The 14,511-nt window shown below is 50.7% G+C and overlaps 1 protein-coding gene across 2 annotated transcripts in view; it reads right to left on the bottom strand.

Moving 5' to 3' along the window:
• Positions 1-14,511, bottom strand: part of SCARA5 (scavenger receptor class A member 5) — a 114,956-nt gene that overhangs the window by 24,577 nt on the left and 75,868 nt on the right. For both annotated transcript variants that reach the window (XM_014843315.3, XM_014843317.3), the window contains exons 5-7: positions 10,897-10,977; positions 8,770-8,868; positions 6,978-7,034 (exon numbers count right to left, since the gene is read on the bottom strand). In XM_014843315.3, the coding sequence (XP_014698801.1) occupies positions 6,978-7,034; positions 8,770-8,868; positions 10,897-10,977 (237 nt within the window). The remainder of the gene's footprint in view (positions 1-6,977; positions 7,035-8,769; positions 8,869-10,896; positions 10,978-14,511) is intronic.

The raw sequence follows: 14,511 nt of genomic DNA, 5'->3' as shown, positions 1-14,511 counted from the left end.
CTCCAGGCCCCCTTGGAAGGACCAGCACAGCAGGGCCAGCTAAACATGGGTAAGGAGAGAAATGAAGACAGAGCGTGGGACATGCTCTCCCGCTCACTCACCATACAAAGAACAGGAGCTGAGGGAACAGTCAAGCTGGTTACCTCCACTCACAATTGCCATATACCCCGCTAGACCAACAGCTCAAAGAAGCAAACTTTCCCCAACTTCCACTCACACATCTGGCCGCTAATTCTTAACAAACTACAAACACTGGCTTCCAACTAGCCCTCAGCTTTGGCCCTCAGTGGGTTCCTGCTTTCTCTTAGCATATATTTAGAATATTGTAAGTATTAGCGTCCTGTTAATGACCTCTTTGCGCTGCTCTGCATCTCTCTGATCGCCAATTCTCGAAGGGGGCGCACTCCCTCCCGCCTCAGCCTCAGCAGTCTGTCCTTGCCGGGCCCATGCCCACCCTGCAGCTTCTCTCTCCCTCTTATAAGAAAGGAATGAAACACAGATGACTCGGCTGTTCCTAGTCTCAGCAGCTCCGCCACCCCCTCCTTATCCCCCACTTTACCACCTGGCTTCTTAAAGGAGCCCAGCCTTTTGTTTTCCCGGGCCCTCTTGAATCTATTTGAAGCCATCACATGGAGGGCAGCACGGATTAATAGGAAGGGAACTGTGCACAACGATGTAACGCTCTGGGGAAGGGCTCACTGGGAAGCTCAGGAAAAGTCACTGGATTGGTTGGTTTTTAGAAGGCTTAAGTAGACTCTTGGCGAACCAGAACGTCTGGAAGGCCAGCTCCCATCCTCTGAACAGAACAGAAGGAAAAAGAGGAAATTGTGCCTGGGGAGGTGAGCAAGTGGCCTCAGGGGCCACACAGCCAGTCAGGGCAGAAGGGGACTCGGATCTCAGGATGGGTACTCCACGGCCCATGCTGCTCCCCTGGAGCTCAGGTCTCATCTTCTTCTTGGGAAATATGTTTCCGAAAGCCAGGACTTTCTAAGGAGGGCAGCTCAGTCCAGAGAAGGAGCAGGAGCAGCAGAGAAACGGGGACTTGGAACATGGACCTGTGCCCAGCCTTGGTCGAGGTGTTGAGGACCATCAGGGACAGCTGAGGCTCTGTTTTTACAGCCTCGGCCCCCTTATCCCTCGGTCCCAGCTCCAGTCTTGTTCTCCCCGTGGTCAGTCACCTCCCATTGCTGCCATGTCACTACCTGCTTACAGCCCATCTCGACTTCCCAGAACCCAGGGGTCAAACCTAAACTCCTGACCATCGACCTGCGCATACCTCTCTGGCCTTATCTTTTGTGTCTTCCATTCCAAACGCTTGCCATGCCAAACCATTTGTGTTTATCAGACAACACTCTGCTGTTCCACGCATAGTTCTCTTTACCAGGAATACCTTCGCCTTCCATGTCCACCTGTTGGACACCAACTTGCCCTTCAAGACTTGGGTCAAAGGCTCCTCATCGACTCACCCCCACAACAGAAGGCAAAATTAGCCCTTGTATGTCTGCTATAGCCCTTGCCACACTCCACTGTGATTGTTTATGTGTCTTTCTCACCCGCTGGACTGGGAGCTGCTCCAGGCGAGGACAAGCCTCCCCAGCCCTCGGCCAGCACCTGATATATAGTGAAGGCTGAATAAATGTTTGCTAAATAAGTCAATATGGTAACCCAATGCTCTCTTCCCTCAATGTTTTCCTTCCTCCCACACGTTATCTTTTTTTTATGATGGAAATGAGGGAGGCCAGTTCCTCCCCTCCCAAAGGTCCCACCTCCATCCCTCTAGCCTTCGCTCTTTTCCAAAGCCAGCCCCATGCCAGCCCTGTTTTCTGATCCCTGGGCTTCAGGCCTTTGCTGACCCTGCTACCCATGGTCAGTTTTCATCCGGTTCACAGCACCTCCTCATTTACCACGTCCTTGCCCTCATTTCTTTCTCTCTGGTGTCTCCCACTCTGCTTCAGCAGTGTTTGCTGCAGGACAATTTTCCAGAGTGAATTTTGCATTGCCGTGTATTTTCAGTTATTAGACATAAACTGAGGGGAAGAAACATTTGAAAAACACTTCTCTGTTTCCACACACCCTTTGGTGTTTGTATCTGCTGAGCACTCCCCATATAAGCATATAGAGAAGGAATGAATGAATGCACAAACTGAACAAATGCATGAGTGAATCAATGCTGCCAGGTATGTGGCAGGTGCTTCTGCATGTTAGCTCAGTACAGCTACTGTGCTCAGTTCACACAGTCCCAAAGCATGGGAAGAGCAAGTAAGGTGGGAAGGGCTCCGCTGGCCGACGCAGAGCCCTCCCACGAGAAAAACTCTACCCTGGCCTATCTCAGAGCCACAGACACAGGTAAGGCAGCCAAGGCTTGGTGAAACGAAGAGCAAACCCTGAGACAGGGAAGACCACCTTCAAAGTAACTAAGAATTGCTGAGCAGAAAATTATTCCCTTCACACTAACCACTAAGCATAAACAGAGTGGCCCAGGAGGACCCCACGCTGTCAACGGCCAGAGAGAAAACAGGATAATCCAAGATGGCAGCAGAAGGACGAGAGTGGGCTCCAGGCCAGACAGACCTGACGTGTGTCCCCTCTCTGCCCTTATGAACTCTGGTGACCTTGAGCAGCCTCCTTTCCTCTCCCCTCAGCCTCCTTGTCTCTCTCACAAGGATGTGATCATGCCTCCCGAAGATGACTGTGAGAATTAAGTGAAATAATATGCACAGAAACTTTCCTCCTCAAAGTACGAGGTGCACGTTTGTATTATGCAAGTGGTTAATTTTTCTTTGAAGTGTGGTTTATTTTTAAATCATGTTGTTGCTGGGGTCGTAAAGTTGTATAAGGAATTAAGGATGTGTACATGATTAAGTAAATAAAGAAATATAATTGAAGTAAAGTAATCAAACAAAAGGCCCAGGAGCTGTGTCTCTCCAACCCTGAAAGGATGCTAGCTTCTGGTGCTACGTTATCCTCAACAGGTTCCCTTGGGCGCCAGGTGCAGTCAACTCTAGGACAGGGATTGGAGGAAGGGAATTAATTCACGGATTCCAAAGGACTCTCTTTGCATCCTTCATTCCAAAACAGAGATAGAAACATCTCAGCGGCTATGGAAAAAAACTGTCTAGAAACCACCATCTCGATCATTTATTTTGAGCTTATATTGTACCCTGGGGTGCCCCCTGCTCCCCACCCCTGCAGACTTACTTCCCTAAGTATTGAAAACACACACAAGGTGTTAAACATTTTTCAAGTTTTCTGAGTTGCCACTGATAACTATTGACAAGCACTGGCTTAGAATTTACCCCTGGGTTGTTCTGCATATTTTTTTCCATGTGAAACCAAATTGAGGAAAATTTTTTAAACAATCTAAACTTATATCCTGCTTTAAATTCATGCTGTGGGACTTAAACATAACTGGATCCTTTACCCATCCCCTAGCTGCAAAAGCACTATTTGTGTTTCTTGCAAATGGACCATATATGAGGGTAAAACAAATGTCTTTCTGTCTTGAGATGTGTATGTAACCTTTTTTCCTGGCCAGCCCCCCAAAGCTAAACATCTAACAGCATGTTTATCACCTTATGATTTATGGTATCAGACTGATATCACTCTTGCCTCAAAAAAAACCTTACTCACTTCTCATCAAGGAGAAATCAGGAGATCGGGATTCTAGATCTAACTTGTTAATGACGTAGCAGGGGGACCGTGGGGTTCTCTCCACCTCTCAGTTTAGTAAATTGGTGGGGTGGGTTTGGGAGGGGGAGAGGTGTCGATCTGAAACCCCATCCGACTCTAAAATCCTCTGACTCCAGACCAAAACATAGGTAAACAATTGCAAGGTCTTGTTCTGAAAAGTATTTCAAAATTGACTTAACTCATGGGTTCTGGGAAGTCTTTTCTGTAATGCCCTCTTCACAGGAAAACCCCCAGTTTCTGATTCTGACCTAAGGGGTATCTGTCTTGTTTTCACATCAATTCCTTTACTGTAGTAACATCCTCCCCTGTGGAACTTCAGAGCTTTTGCCGCTAAAGGTGGGAGGTGCTGGGTAAGGGGTCCGTGACCTCAGCTACAAGCTGGGTTAGCGGAGGATTCCTCCCCTACAGCAGTCATTTTTGAAGGAGGGTAGAGCTCTGGCGCTGAGAACTCCTTCTTCCCATCCATTACATCTTACGGTGGGGCTGCCCTGAACCCACGGAATGACTAAGAACCCCCTAGAAGTGGGCACTCAGAGTTTCCGCACTTTTCCGAAAGATGATCCTTGGCTCCCTCCTCAGAACCCCAGTCCCAGGGATCCAGTTAATGCCTCTGGGACTGGAGTTCCTTGGAAACCTAAGCAGGAGTCTGAATATAGTGTGGGTTTGGCGTGGTCAGAGGCAGGCCAGGGGGTGGAGGCCGTGGGAAGGCATAGCTCTCAGCCCTGAGCTGCTTCACCGGTCCCCTTCAGCCTCAGGTCCTTAAAGCCACATCTCCAGGTGAGGGAATCACCAGGGGCTTAAGGAGCCCCACCCTCCTCTTGAAGACCAGGGTCTAATTCTCGTTCCAGAATTAGAAAAATCAGAGGTGTAGGTGCTCGTCCCACCTCTGCCCTTGCCCTAGGACAGCCAGCTCTCCACTCCGGGCCTCTGAAAATGGGGAGCCAGATGGATGGCCGTCCAGTTTTGTTTCCTACAATCCTGCATGTCTCCCACGTTCCTCCATATGCCATGTAGTGCCTCCCGTCGATGGGGCTGTCTTCTCCTGAGCCACCTCACTTTCCAGGTCCATCACCGATGGTGTTGTTAAGGGATAGACAGGAAAACCTTAGAGCTTTGTGAAAGGGCAGTGGCCTGAGTTCTGGCCTCCAGTGAGGGTGCAGCCTCTTCAGGGCAGGAAAGAATGCTGGTAGTCCCTGATGAGGGGCTGTCCAGAGCTGACATCAGCCTCTGGCAGTGCAGTCAACAAACTCCAGGGCCAAGTGGATCAGATGCCCTTCCTCCAAGCTTCCCACCCATGGCTGGGGGAGCTCCACACCACCATGGCTCAGCTCCCACCTCCCCATACTGTGCTCTCAGCCTCAGAGCCCGATCCATGCACAGAGCCCAGCCAGCTGGGCCCACAGAGGCCAGGGAAACAGTGACGAGACCATCCTTGGGATTAATGGTGACCGAGAACCAGCATCTCTCCCCAGCCTCGGTAACAAAGACCTCCTCTCTCCTCTCCAGTTGCCTGAAGAACAGTTGCCAAAGAGCTCCTGACAAGAACCCCTCCAGTATGTGGGCAGCGTTCTGATCGCCCTCTCAAAGGTCATCTTCCCACAGTTCCTCCCTCCCTGCCACCCCATCAGGAGTTTGTTAGTTGACACAGCTAAATGCCGCGGTCCTTCTCAGCTACCTTGGCAGCATTCCATCAGAAACCAGTCAACAAACAGACCAGGAGAAGGCAGCACCCCAAAGACAAAATATGGCACCCAACCCACTAGATAAATGTGGCTCAGATCTATCACAGCTGTCATTGATAATATCCAGACTCCCTTCCTTTGCCATCGAAACTCTCCTTTTGGCTCCTGCAGGGTCCACCAGAGCTCATCTAGCCAGGACACTCCCAGTAAAGCCCTTGGCTGCCCTTTAAAGTTACTCTGGATAAAGCTAGAAAGACCGTGAAACACAGATTGCTTTGCGGATTACAGCACCTAAGGTCAGGTGGGCATGCGGAGCCCAGGGTAAGCCTAGGAAGGCCTTCTCAGGTACTCCATCACTTTAGAGTGACAAAGTGAAGTCAGGTACATCCTCCTAGTTGACCCTTACTCACTGCGCCGAGAAAGAGAAGGGCAGAGGAAGGAAGAGACAAGGTATAGCTTCAGGGAACCATGGGAAAGGGCACTATTCGGGAGTGAGGTCTCCTTCTGGTCCTGCGTGACTGAGATGGAAGTGTCATTTTAAAGACCTACTGAAACCAAAGATCAGCCTTAGGGAAACCCTCCATCTGGGTCCAAGATGTGACTCTGCAGTGGTGTCTGTCCCAGAGTGTCCACAGCAGAACCTGGAGGCCGGCCTCCTTCCCCAGGCCCCGTCTTCTAGAGAGCCAAGTCCGGAGCACAGACACCCTAGAAGAGGATAAGCTACTTATGCCTTCACACACGACGGCAGCGCTTCAGAGCCCAAAAATCACTATATGCTAGTATTTTTTTGAAACTTGGCTAGGAGACTCTATTCACTGAAACTTGGCCAGGAGACTCATTCTCTTCTGGCAATCTCTCTAAGGTTCTACATGTAGCTTTTTGGGAGAGAAACAAACCCTAAAAAAGAGTGTCATAACTCGATAAGCTGGCTTCCCTTGTAACCATTTTAGGAAGGACCCTCCTCAGAAAGATGCCCATCCTTGGACTTGGAGCTCTCCCAATAATGAAATCTCCAGCCGTTCTGCTCAGTTAGTGGCAAAGGAGGAAAACCAAAGGGATTGGGCTTTGCCTGTACCCCTTTCCCCATGTAAGTTCCCAGGGAAGTCATGCATTTTAATGAGGTCAGGAAGTGAATTTTGGCAAGCATCTCTGAAGATTTTAGGAAGTGCATCTGACTTGGTGTATTCCATAGAATAATGATAAGGAATACTTACTGAGTTCTAACCACGTGTCCAGGCACCACAGAAAGCACCTTACATGGATTAACTCCTCTAATGCACACAATGCCCTGTGAGGTAAGGACTCTCCTATCCTTGTCCTGTAGATGCGAAAATGGAGGCGTCTACACAGCTGGGAGGGAGCCTGGGGAGTGCGCCTCCAGACCCTCCCCCAGAACCACGGGGCTTAGACCACATCTGGAAACAGGGCCTGTGCCCCTGGAGTATAACCATCTCTTGCTGGACCACAGAGCCCTGAGGCAGGTAGAGGGCTCCTTAGCCCCTAGAGCCCCAGCCCACGGCTCCAGGCTGCAGACCCCAAACTTGTGGGGCGACAGCTACACCTGTGCTGACACAGAATCCAGGGACCCCACGAGGATTTCCTTACTGGCATCCCCCGCTCTGTCTCCTTTCTCTCCTTTCTCTCCTTTCAGGCCTCGGTCACCTGAAACAGAGGAGGAAAACTGGCATCAGAAACGGAAATAAATCCTAATCGTGCATAAAGTATTATCTGCAGGAGACTTGTTACCCCAAGACCACAGAAACTCTCAGGCAGGAGCCAGCAGCACTGGAGGGCGTGGTGTGGCAGGAAAGATAAGAGCTTGAGCCAGTTATGCTGTGTGTTCTGGTCACAAGGTGGGGGGGACCCAGCTGAGAAGTCTCATTCTCTCCTAACTGAAGGGAGGGAGCATATAAGAGCAGCCCAGACGGAAGGAGTACGTGGTATTCAGCAGGAGGAAGACAAAGCAGATAGTCCTATGACAGGCAAGGTTTCAGAAATCCACATCCAAGTCTGCTCTAAGAAGCACGGGAAAGAAAAGAGGGCGGGGCTTCAGCTACACAGGGAGAGACCCAAGTTCTCTGTCATGCCGATTTACCACTGGGGGAGGCGAGAAAACAGGAGGGGGAGTTTCCCTCAAATTGCAGAATTTCCTTCCCAGGATCTTGTGAAGAGAACAGAGCTCTTTTCTCAGAGAGCATCTCACTCACAAATAAGTAGAGGGTCCTGGCACCACTCAAAGGGGCGTTAAAATGACCAGGGAATTCTATTCCAACTACCTCCAGAAAGATATCTGCAAATCAAAAGCCTGGGGCATATCGTCTGGTGATAAAAGCCAGCCAGCAAGTTCCAGGGGAGGATGCCAAATGTGATCCAAGCTTTGAAAAAAACAAAGGCAACCAGAGATGTAAATATGAATGTGATTAGAAAAAGGTCTGGCAGGATGTGCTCCAAAGTGTTTACAGTGGTTACTCTAAAGAGTAAGAGCTTAAGGGACCACAGGGGAGAGGACTCCCTTTTTACTTTATACTTCGTACACTTCTTTATCATTAAATGTTTTCAACAAGCATGTGCTCTTTCTGTAATCTGTTTTAAAATCAATTGTTACAAGTGCGGATCATAAAAGGAAAGAAAATCTCAGCCTGCTAAACCACCAACCAGAAAGTAGAATAAAATTTCCCAGTGATCCATCCTAGACATGGGGTGGGAATGACTAGCTGCTTTTTTCTTAGTTTTCATCTTAACAAGTGAGAAGGTGAAGCCTGGGGGGGGGAGCGTCAGATTCCCTCATCTTCTGCAGTGATGACAGGAGGTCTGGACACTTGAAAGGGACCAGGGAAAGACTGGGACTGACCATAAAGGAGGCTCCACTAAAAAGGCACCAGGTGACTATGAATAGGAAGGAAACAATCAGAGGAAACGCTATTGCAATATAAATCTGGGAACTGATTCAAGTTTTAAATATCTGGGGAATAAAGAGTATGACAGCCTGCTGGCAGTCTGGCAGAGGTGGAGAGGAGGCGCCGTCTGACCAGGCTCTGTAGCCTCTCTTTCTCTTGGGGCCCCTCCCCTGGTTGGTTTCCCCTGGTTACATCCCGGAGCTGCAACTCCGAGTAACATTCCCTCGCGTTTCTACAGCACTTCAGAGTTTACAAAGCGTTTTCACACACAGACGCCCCATTTCATCCTCCTGACAGCCCTGCGAAATATGGAAGCAGGAGGATTTCTAGCTTTTGGATGAAGAAACTGATGCTTAATGAGATTAAGTGACTTAGTCAAGGTCACTCAGCCTGTCAGCGGCAGTGGCAGAGCCAGAATTCATACCCTGCCTGCCCGCTCCCTTGCCCTGCTGCTCCCTGGGGCGAGCAGTGAGGGAGGCTGCTCTGAGATTCGTTATTACCTTTGAAGCCGCGCATGCCCATCGGTCCCGTGGCGCCCAGCTTGCCATCATCGCCCTTGGGGCCAGGCAGTCCTGGGATTCCTCTCTCCCCTGGCAGACCTGGGGGACAAGAGACAGTTGTGGAGGCTCAGACTCAGAAGTGGAAGGGCCTTGAGGGCATCGGGCTCAACAATAGGCCTCAGCCAGGCGCCCTCCCATTGCCTCTGCTTCCTGATTCTTCTCAGTTAATTTAAAGATGCTGCAAAAGCTGTGTCTGAAAAGCCAGCACCAACCTTCCCCATCAGCACCTTCTCTCCAGTGAGGGTGGACACCTACTCCTGAAAGATCCAATTCTATTGTGAACGATGGTGGTGCTGCCAACCCCATTTGGGAGATGTCCCTTGACCTCTAGCTACGCTGGAGATTTAGATATGGCAAACATTCTTTTCAGCATTTTCTATGTGCCAGGCACTGTTCTGGATGCTTTTCATAAAGTATCTTATTTAATCCTATTAATAAACTGAGGTTAAGTATTATTTCACCTGTGTTACAAATGAGGAAACTGAGGCCCAGAGAGGTTATGTAACCTGCCCACGGTCACACAGCAGAGAGTGTTGGAGGCAGGATCTGAGTCCTGCTCTGTCTGAACTAAAAGTTTATGGTCAGTTGGCTTCATCTCATGCTTACTGGTACTTGGAGTAGGAGGAACATGAAATAGCTCCCCATCCTATTTAAGAAAAAAACGAAAAGGTCCCTTCCTTGTGGTTAACACAGGGAAGTATAGAGAAGGGGATGGTAGGCGGAAGAGAAGGGAGAGAGTCAGCAAGGTCAGTAAATGGGACGATGGCCTGCTGCTGGATCAGGACCACGGCTCCTGGACACGAGGCCCCACAGCCACCGCCCACATTTCGCCATGGAGAGCCAGAGTCAGCAACGCTTTCACCTAGTTTCTCCTGGGCCCCCCTACGCCCACAGTTCTCTCTGCAAGCAGAACACCTTAATTAACCAAGTAATTGTTCTTTCCAGCTTTGAATGTTAATTGGCTTTCTCTGGGCTTTTTCCGTGACACAGAGAAACCTGTCTTCCAGTAACCACTCCTCCTGAGCTAACGTCAAATGGCTGGAAGAGGACAAGTGGCCCCCGGAGGGTGGCAGGACCTCAGAGAAGGACTTAATTTCTTTTTTTCCTTCCTAACGCATGTTCCCGGAGCCCAATGGCCCTATTGTCTCAGAATTTTGCATCTGGTGCAGGATACGGACATGGCTCCTCATCCTACAATTTTCTAAGACAGAAAAAGGGTTTCCGCAGCACTTCTGAGTTTAGGGGGCTCCCTGAGCAGGGAGGCAGCAGTGGAGGGTGCGCTGTGGGCTCTCCCTCCACCAGCCCCTGCCTCCTCTCCTGTCTGCAGTCTCCTGAGAGGTTTAGGAAGGCGATGGTTTGGAGGTATAATTCCTGACACAAATAAGCAGACAGCTCTCCCTTCTTCTCCTCTTCTTACATCATTCAGAAGACTTCACACTCTCCTAGAAAAATGTTGCTCGCAGCAGAGTCTCAGGAACGAACAGACTAGGATGCGAAGTTTGATAAAGTAACAGAACAGGAACTTCTAAGATGAGTCTAAGAACATACTCTGCAGAAGGCCAAAAAGTGCCCTTGGCACCAGCCAGGGGATGTCCAGGGCTGTCACCAGCTTGTGGGGCAGGATGAGGAGGGAAGGGGAGAGACAAGTGTTTATTGAGGAGCTGGGGGCATCAGGTGCCTGGTGACTCAGGAGACACTGAGCGGGGCACAGCCTCCTTGAAGGGTTGGTCTGGATTGCGGAGCACCGTCAATTCCTTCTGGAGGCCCTGGTCACATGGTCCCTGACTCGGGGTGGGAAGTGGCTTCAGGGAGCTGTGAGCCTCTCATGCATCTTTTCCTTCAGATCCTGGTACTTTCTAAGGAAAAACATTTGCTCCATCCTGTTGTTACACCCACAACCCATCAGTCTCTTCACAGAACTGGGCAGCTGAAGCCGAGTTGGTTGGCCACTTGCCCAGGGAGCCCCATCGCTGGTACCACTGAGAAAGTCAAGGTCAGGCATGGACGGGCAGGGGGGCCCTCCCCTTCCTGGTATGCCTAGGTCCCTCTTGGGGGCCTCTCCATTACCTCGAAGTCCGGGTAATCCAGGGGTTCCAGGCTCGCCTTCCTTCCCTTTATCCCCTGGATCGCCTTTGGGGCCCGGCGGTCCTGAAAGGGTTACAAACAGCATGGAGGTTAGAAGGTAGTTTTCTGGAACAGGCCACCTGCAGAAGAAATAAACCCCCTCCTAAAGGGAGGAAGGTCAGCATTATGCTTTGGAAGCTCACAGGGCTCCACCCAGCCCAGTCTGGGGGAGGGGTGTGGAGGGGGGATCAGGGAAAGCTTCCTGGAAGAAGCAATATTCAAAGTGAAATCTCAAGGAGGAACAGAAGGCAGCTAAGGGAGGAGTGGGAGCGTGTTATGGACTGAATGTGCGTGTCCTCAAATGCATGTGTTGAAGCCCTAGGGTGATGGCATTAGGAGGTGGGGCCGTTGGGGGTGACCAGGTTTGGAAGGTCATGAGGTTGGATGCCCCATGATGGGATTAGTGCCCTTATAAGAAGAGGCACCAGATAGCCCTCTGGCTCCCTCCCTCCCCAGCACCGGCGAGTGTGCTCTCTCTGCCATGTGAGGACACGTTGAGATGGCAGCCATCTGCAGGCCAGGAAGAGGGCCCTCACCAGACACCCAACCACCCGGCACCCTGATCTCAGGCTCCCAGCCTCCGGAACCGTGAGGAGAGTCTGCCGTCGAAGCCCCCCGAGGCTGTGATATTTAGTTTTAGCTACCCCAACTAAGACAGAAAGGGGGGCCTTCCAGGCGGAGGGAACAACCCCTGTCAGAGCTCGAAGATAAGAAAGAGATACACGAGCCACGATGGATCAGAAGCTGGGGGAGGGGTGGGGAATGTGATGGGAGAAGATAGGGTGGAGGGTCCTGGAGGCCGGGCCTGAGCGCTGGACTTGACCCTGAGGGCACCAGAAGCCACAGGAGGGACCTAAGAGTGATCAGATCTGCACACAGGAAGACCCCTCCAGCCACGGTGCTGAAAATGGATCAGACCAGGAGGGAAAGCAGAGGCAGGGAGGCCAACGAGGAGGCTGCACCCCAGGTGGGAGGGCTGGAGCCCTGAATTAGGGTAGCGGCAGTCGGGGGCATGGAAGTGGCTGTTTGTGGAAGTAGAAGTGACAGAGTTCGGCTAATGTAGGTGAAGGCGGGGGTGGCGGCCAGGATCGTGTTCAGATTCCTGGCTTCAGCACCTGGATGGAAGGAGGGTTTCTATTGCTCCTGCGCTCCTGCGTGCGGTTCCCTTCCTTCCCAAGGCTTCCGTCCAGGGTGAGGCTCCAGCGTGGCAGGGATTCTAGCGTATGTGATTGGATCCAGTCCCGAAACAACGCTGAGCACTGAGGCTACTTGTCTGAGGCCACACAGCCAGCTAGCGAGTGAAGGAGCCATGGTCTTAACTCAGGTCTCTCTGGCCCCTGGCCTCTCCTCATGCTCCACAGCTCGCCATTCCCAGAACACAATGGAACCTTGCCCCACCGCAACCTGCTGTGCCCAGGCTGGCCAGTGGGGCTGCCCTCCCTGCCAACCTCCTATGGCTACCTTAACCCACCCCCCAACCCAGGCTGCTCCTTGCCACCTTCTTGGCCAAATGTTCTCTGATCCATCATTCCTGCTGAAAGTGGGCACAGCCTGTTTGAACGCACACACTCGGTGCCATTTGACAATTATCTCACACTGCCTTGTCATGTAGTCAAAGGTATATGTGTTTTCTTTTTCGTAACAAAATTGCCAGCTCCCTGAGTCAGGACGACATCCTTGACATTCCTGTACCAGCTGTGAGGATCCAGACTCTAAGCTCCTTACTCCTGCTGCTTTATGAGAGAAAAAGAGGACCAAGGAAAACGCCAAAACTGTATTCCACTGGGTTCAAGAGTGTCCTCTCAAAATTCATGTCCACCTGGAACCTCAGAATAGGACCTTATCTGGAAATAGGACCTTTGCAGATGTAATTAGTTAAGATGATGTTATATGGGAGTAGGGTAAGCCCTAACCCAATGACTGGTGTTCTTATAAGAAGAGAAGTCATAGACAGACACACAGGGAGAATGCCACGTAATGACGGAGGCAGAGACTGGAGTGATGGGTCTACAAGCCAAGGAACGCAAGGGCTGCTGGTAACATCAGCAGTTAGGAAGAGGCCAAGAGGGATGCCCCCCGAGAGTTCACCGAGTGAGTATGGCCCTGTGCACACCTTGATTTCAGACTTCCAGCCTCCAGAACTGTGAGAGAATAAATTTCTGTTGTTTTAAGCTACCAAGTTTGTGGTCCTTTGTTAGGACAGCCCTAGGAAACGAAAACATGTATACTCACAGCACAGCGGTAATGTCTTGCACAATAAATATTTGATGAATGAATGAGTATATGAGGTCAGAGGGTTTTAATACATACAAAACAACCAGACGGCCAAGACTGGGATGTACTGATCCATTCCAGAAGTTGGCACTGTCCTCAGACCCTAAGTAAAGTTGACAGCTATTTAATAATTCAATGGCACACGCACAGGGAAAAAGTAATGAACAATTTAAAAACCCACGAGTTAAACAAATCATTTAAGGAGGACAGGGTTTTGTAGCCATCTGCCTCCTCTCTGTGAAGAAAAGCAAAGTAAGACGGGCCATGGTGATCCCAGTTTGCAGATGACGGGACTGAGACACGGAGCCTGTCTGGAACATGCTTAAGATTGTACAGTAAAGGAGAGACACAGTGAAGAAGCAAGCGAGCGTCACCTCTCCCACTGCAGCAATCTCCCCGCAGGCCAAGGCTGCAGCAAAGGGAACCGAGACAGGTGCCTGGGACTCCACACTCCATGAGCTGTCACCGGGCTGGACATCCCTCCCCCAGCCCCCAGGACACCCCACCCATTTTCAATCTTCTCTGCCCCCTCCACGCCTCCCCACATGGAATCCAGTGATCCAAGAATTGAGTGGGTCAAAGACGCAATGGACCACGCACTCCAGTTTGTTCTCTTTGCTCTGATGCAGGTGTGACTCAATGTAAGGATCTTCCTAGGAGTAATTCTGGCAAAGGGAAGATGCTGCCCGATGGAATGACCCTGATGCTGGGGCATCAGCGTGGTGGAGACGATTTGGAAGGTGGGGGTTGAGTATGCATATGGAGCATCTTAGATTTTATAGAACCAGGACCTAAACCCAAGTAAAAATTCCTTTCTCAGGCATGTGGAGTGAGGAGTCAGTGGATTAAATGACATAATGGCTATAAAGGGGCTTGGTAACCTTTGAGTGGCAAGGCCAGCCCTGACCCTCTGGGCCCCACTATTCATTTAACGCTTAAGATTACTGCCTCTGGTTATTCTAAACTGCTCCCGAAGTCACCCTGCCAAACTTGGCTGAGTCATTCAGGGGGAGTCACGTCTGAAAAGCATCCTACGTGTGGATATAGTTTTTAAGACACAAATAAGTGGTTAGTGAGGGGCTTTACTAGAGATTAACTGGGAAGAAGCGGGAGTGGACAGTAAAGCTGGGTGCTGACTTCCGAACCTTAGTCACGTAATTAGGTGGTACTGGCCTAGCAGATGCCGAAGAGCCTAAAATGTGTCTCATCAGGCCAGGCTGGCTGGAGTGCTGAGGACCAGGCGCTTCTTCAAATCAGCGCTGCCCATGGGTAATACACTCTTGA

This window comes from Equus asinus, chromosome 3 (assembly GCF_041296235.1).
Source record: "Equus asinus isolate D_3611 breed Donkey chromosome 3, EquAss-T2T_v2, whole genome shotgun sequence".
In the NCBI taxonomy this organism is placed as follows: Eukaryota; Metazoa; Chordata; class Mammalia; order Perissodactyla; family Equidae; genus Equus; species Equus asinus.
Note: the sequence above shows the minus strand (reverse complement) of the source record. Positions and strands in the feature narration are given on the sequence as shown.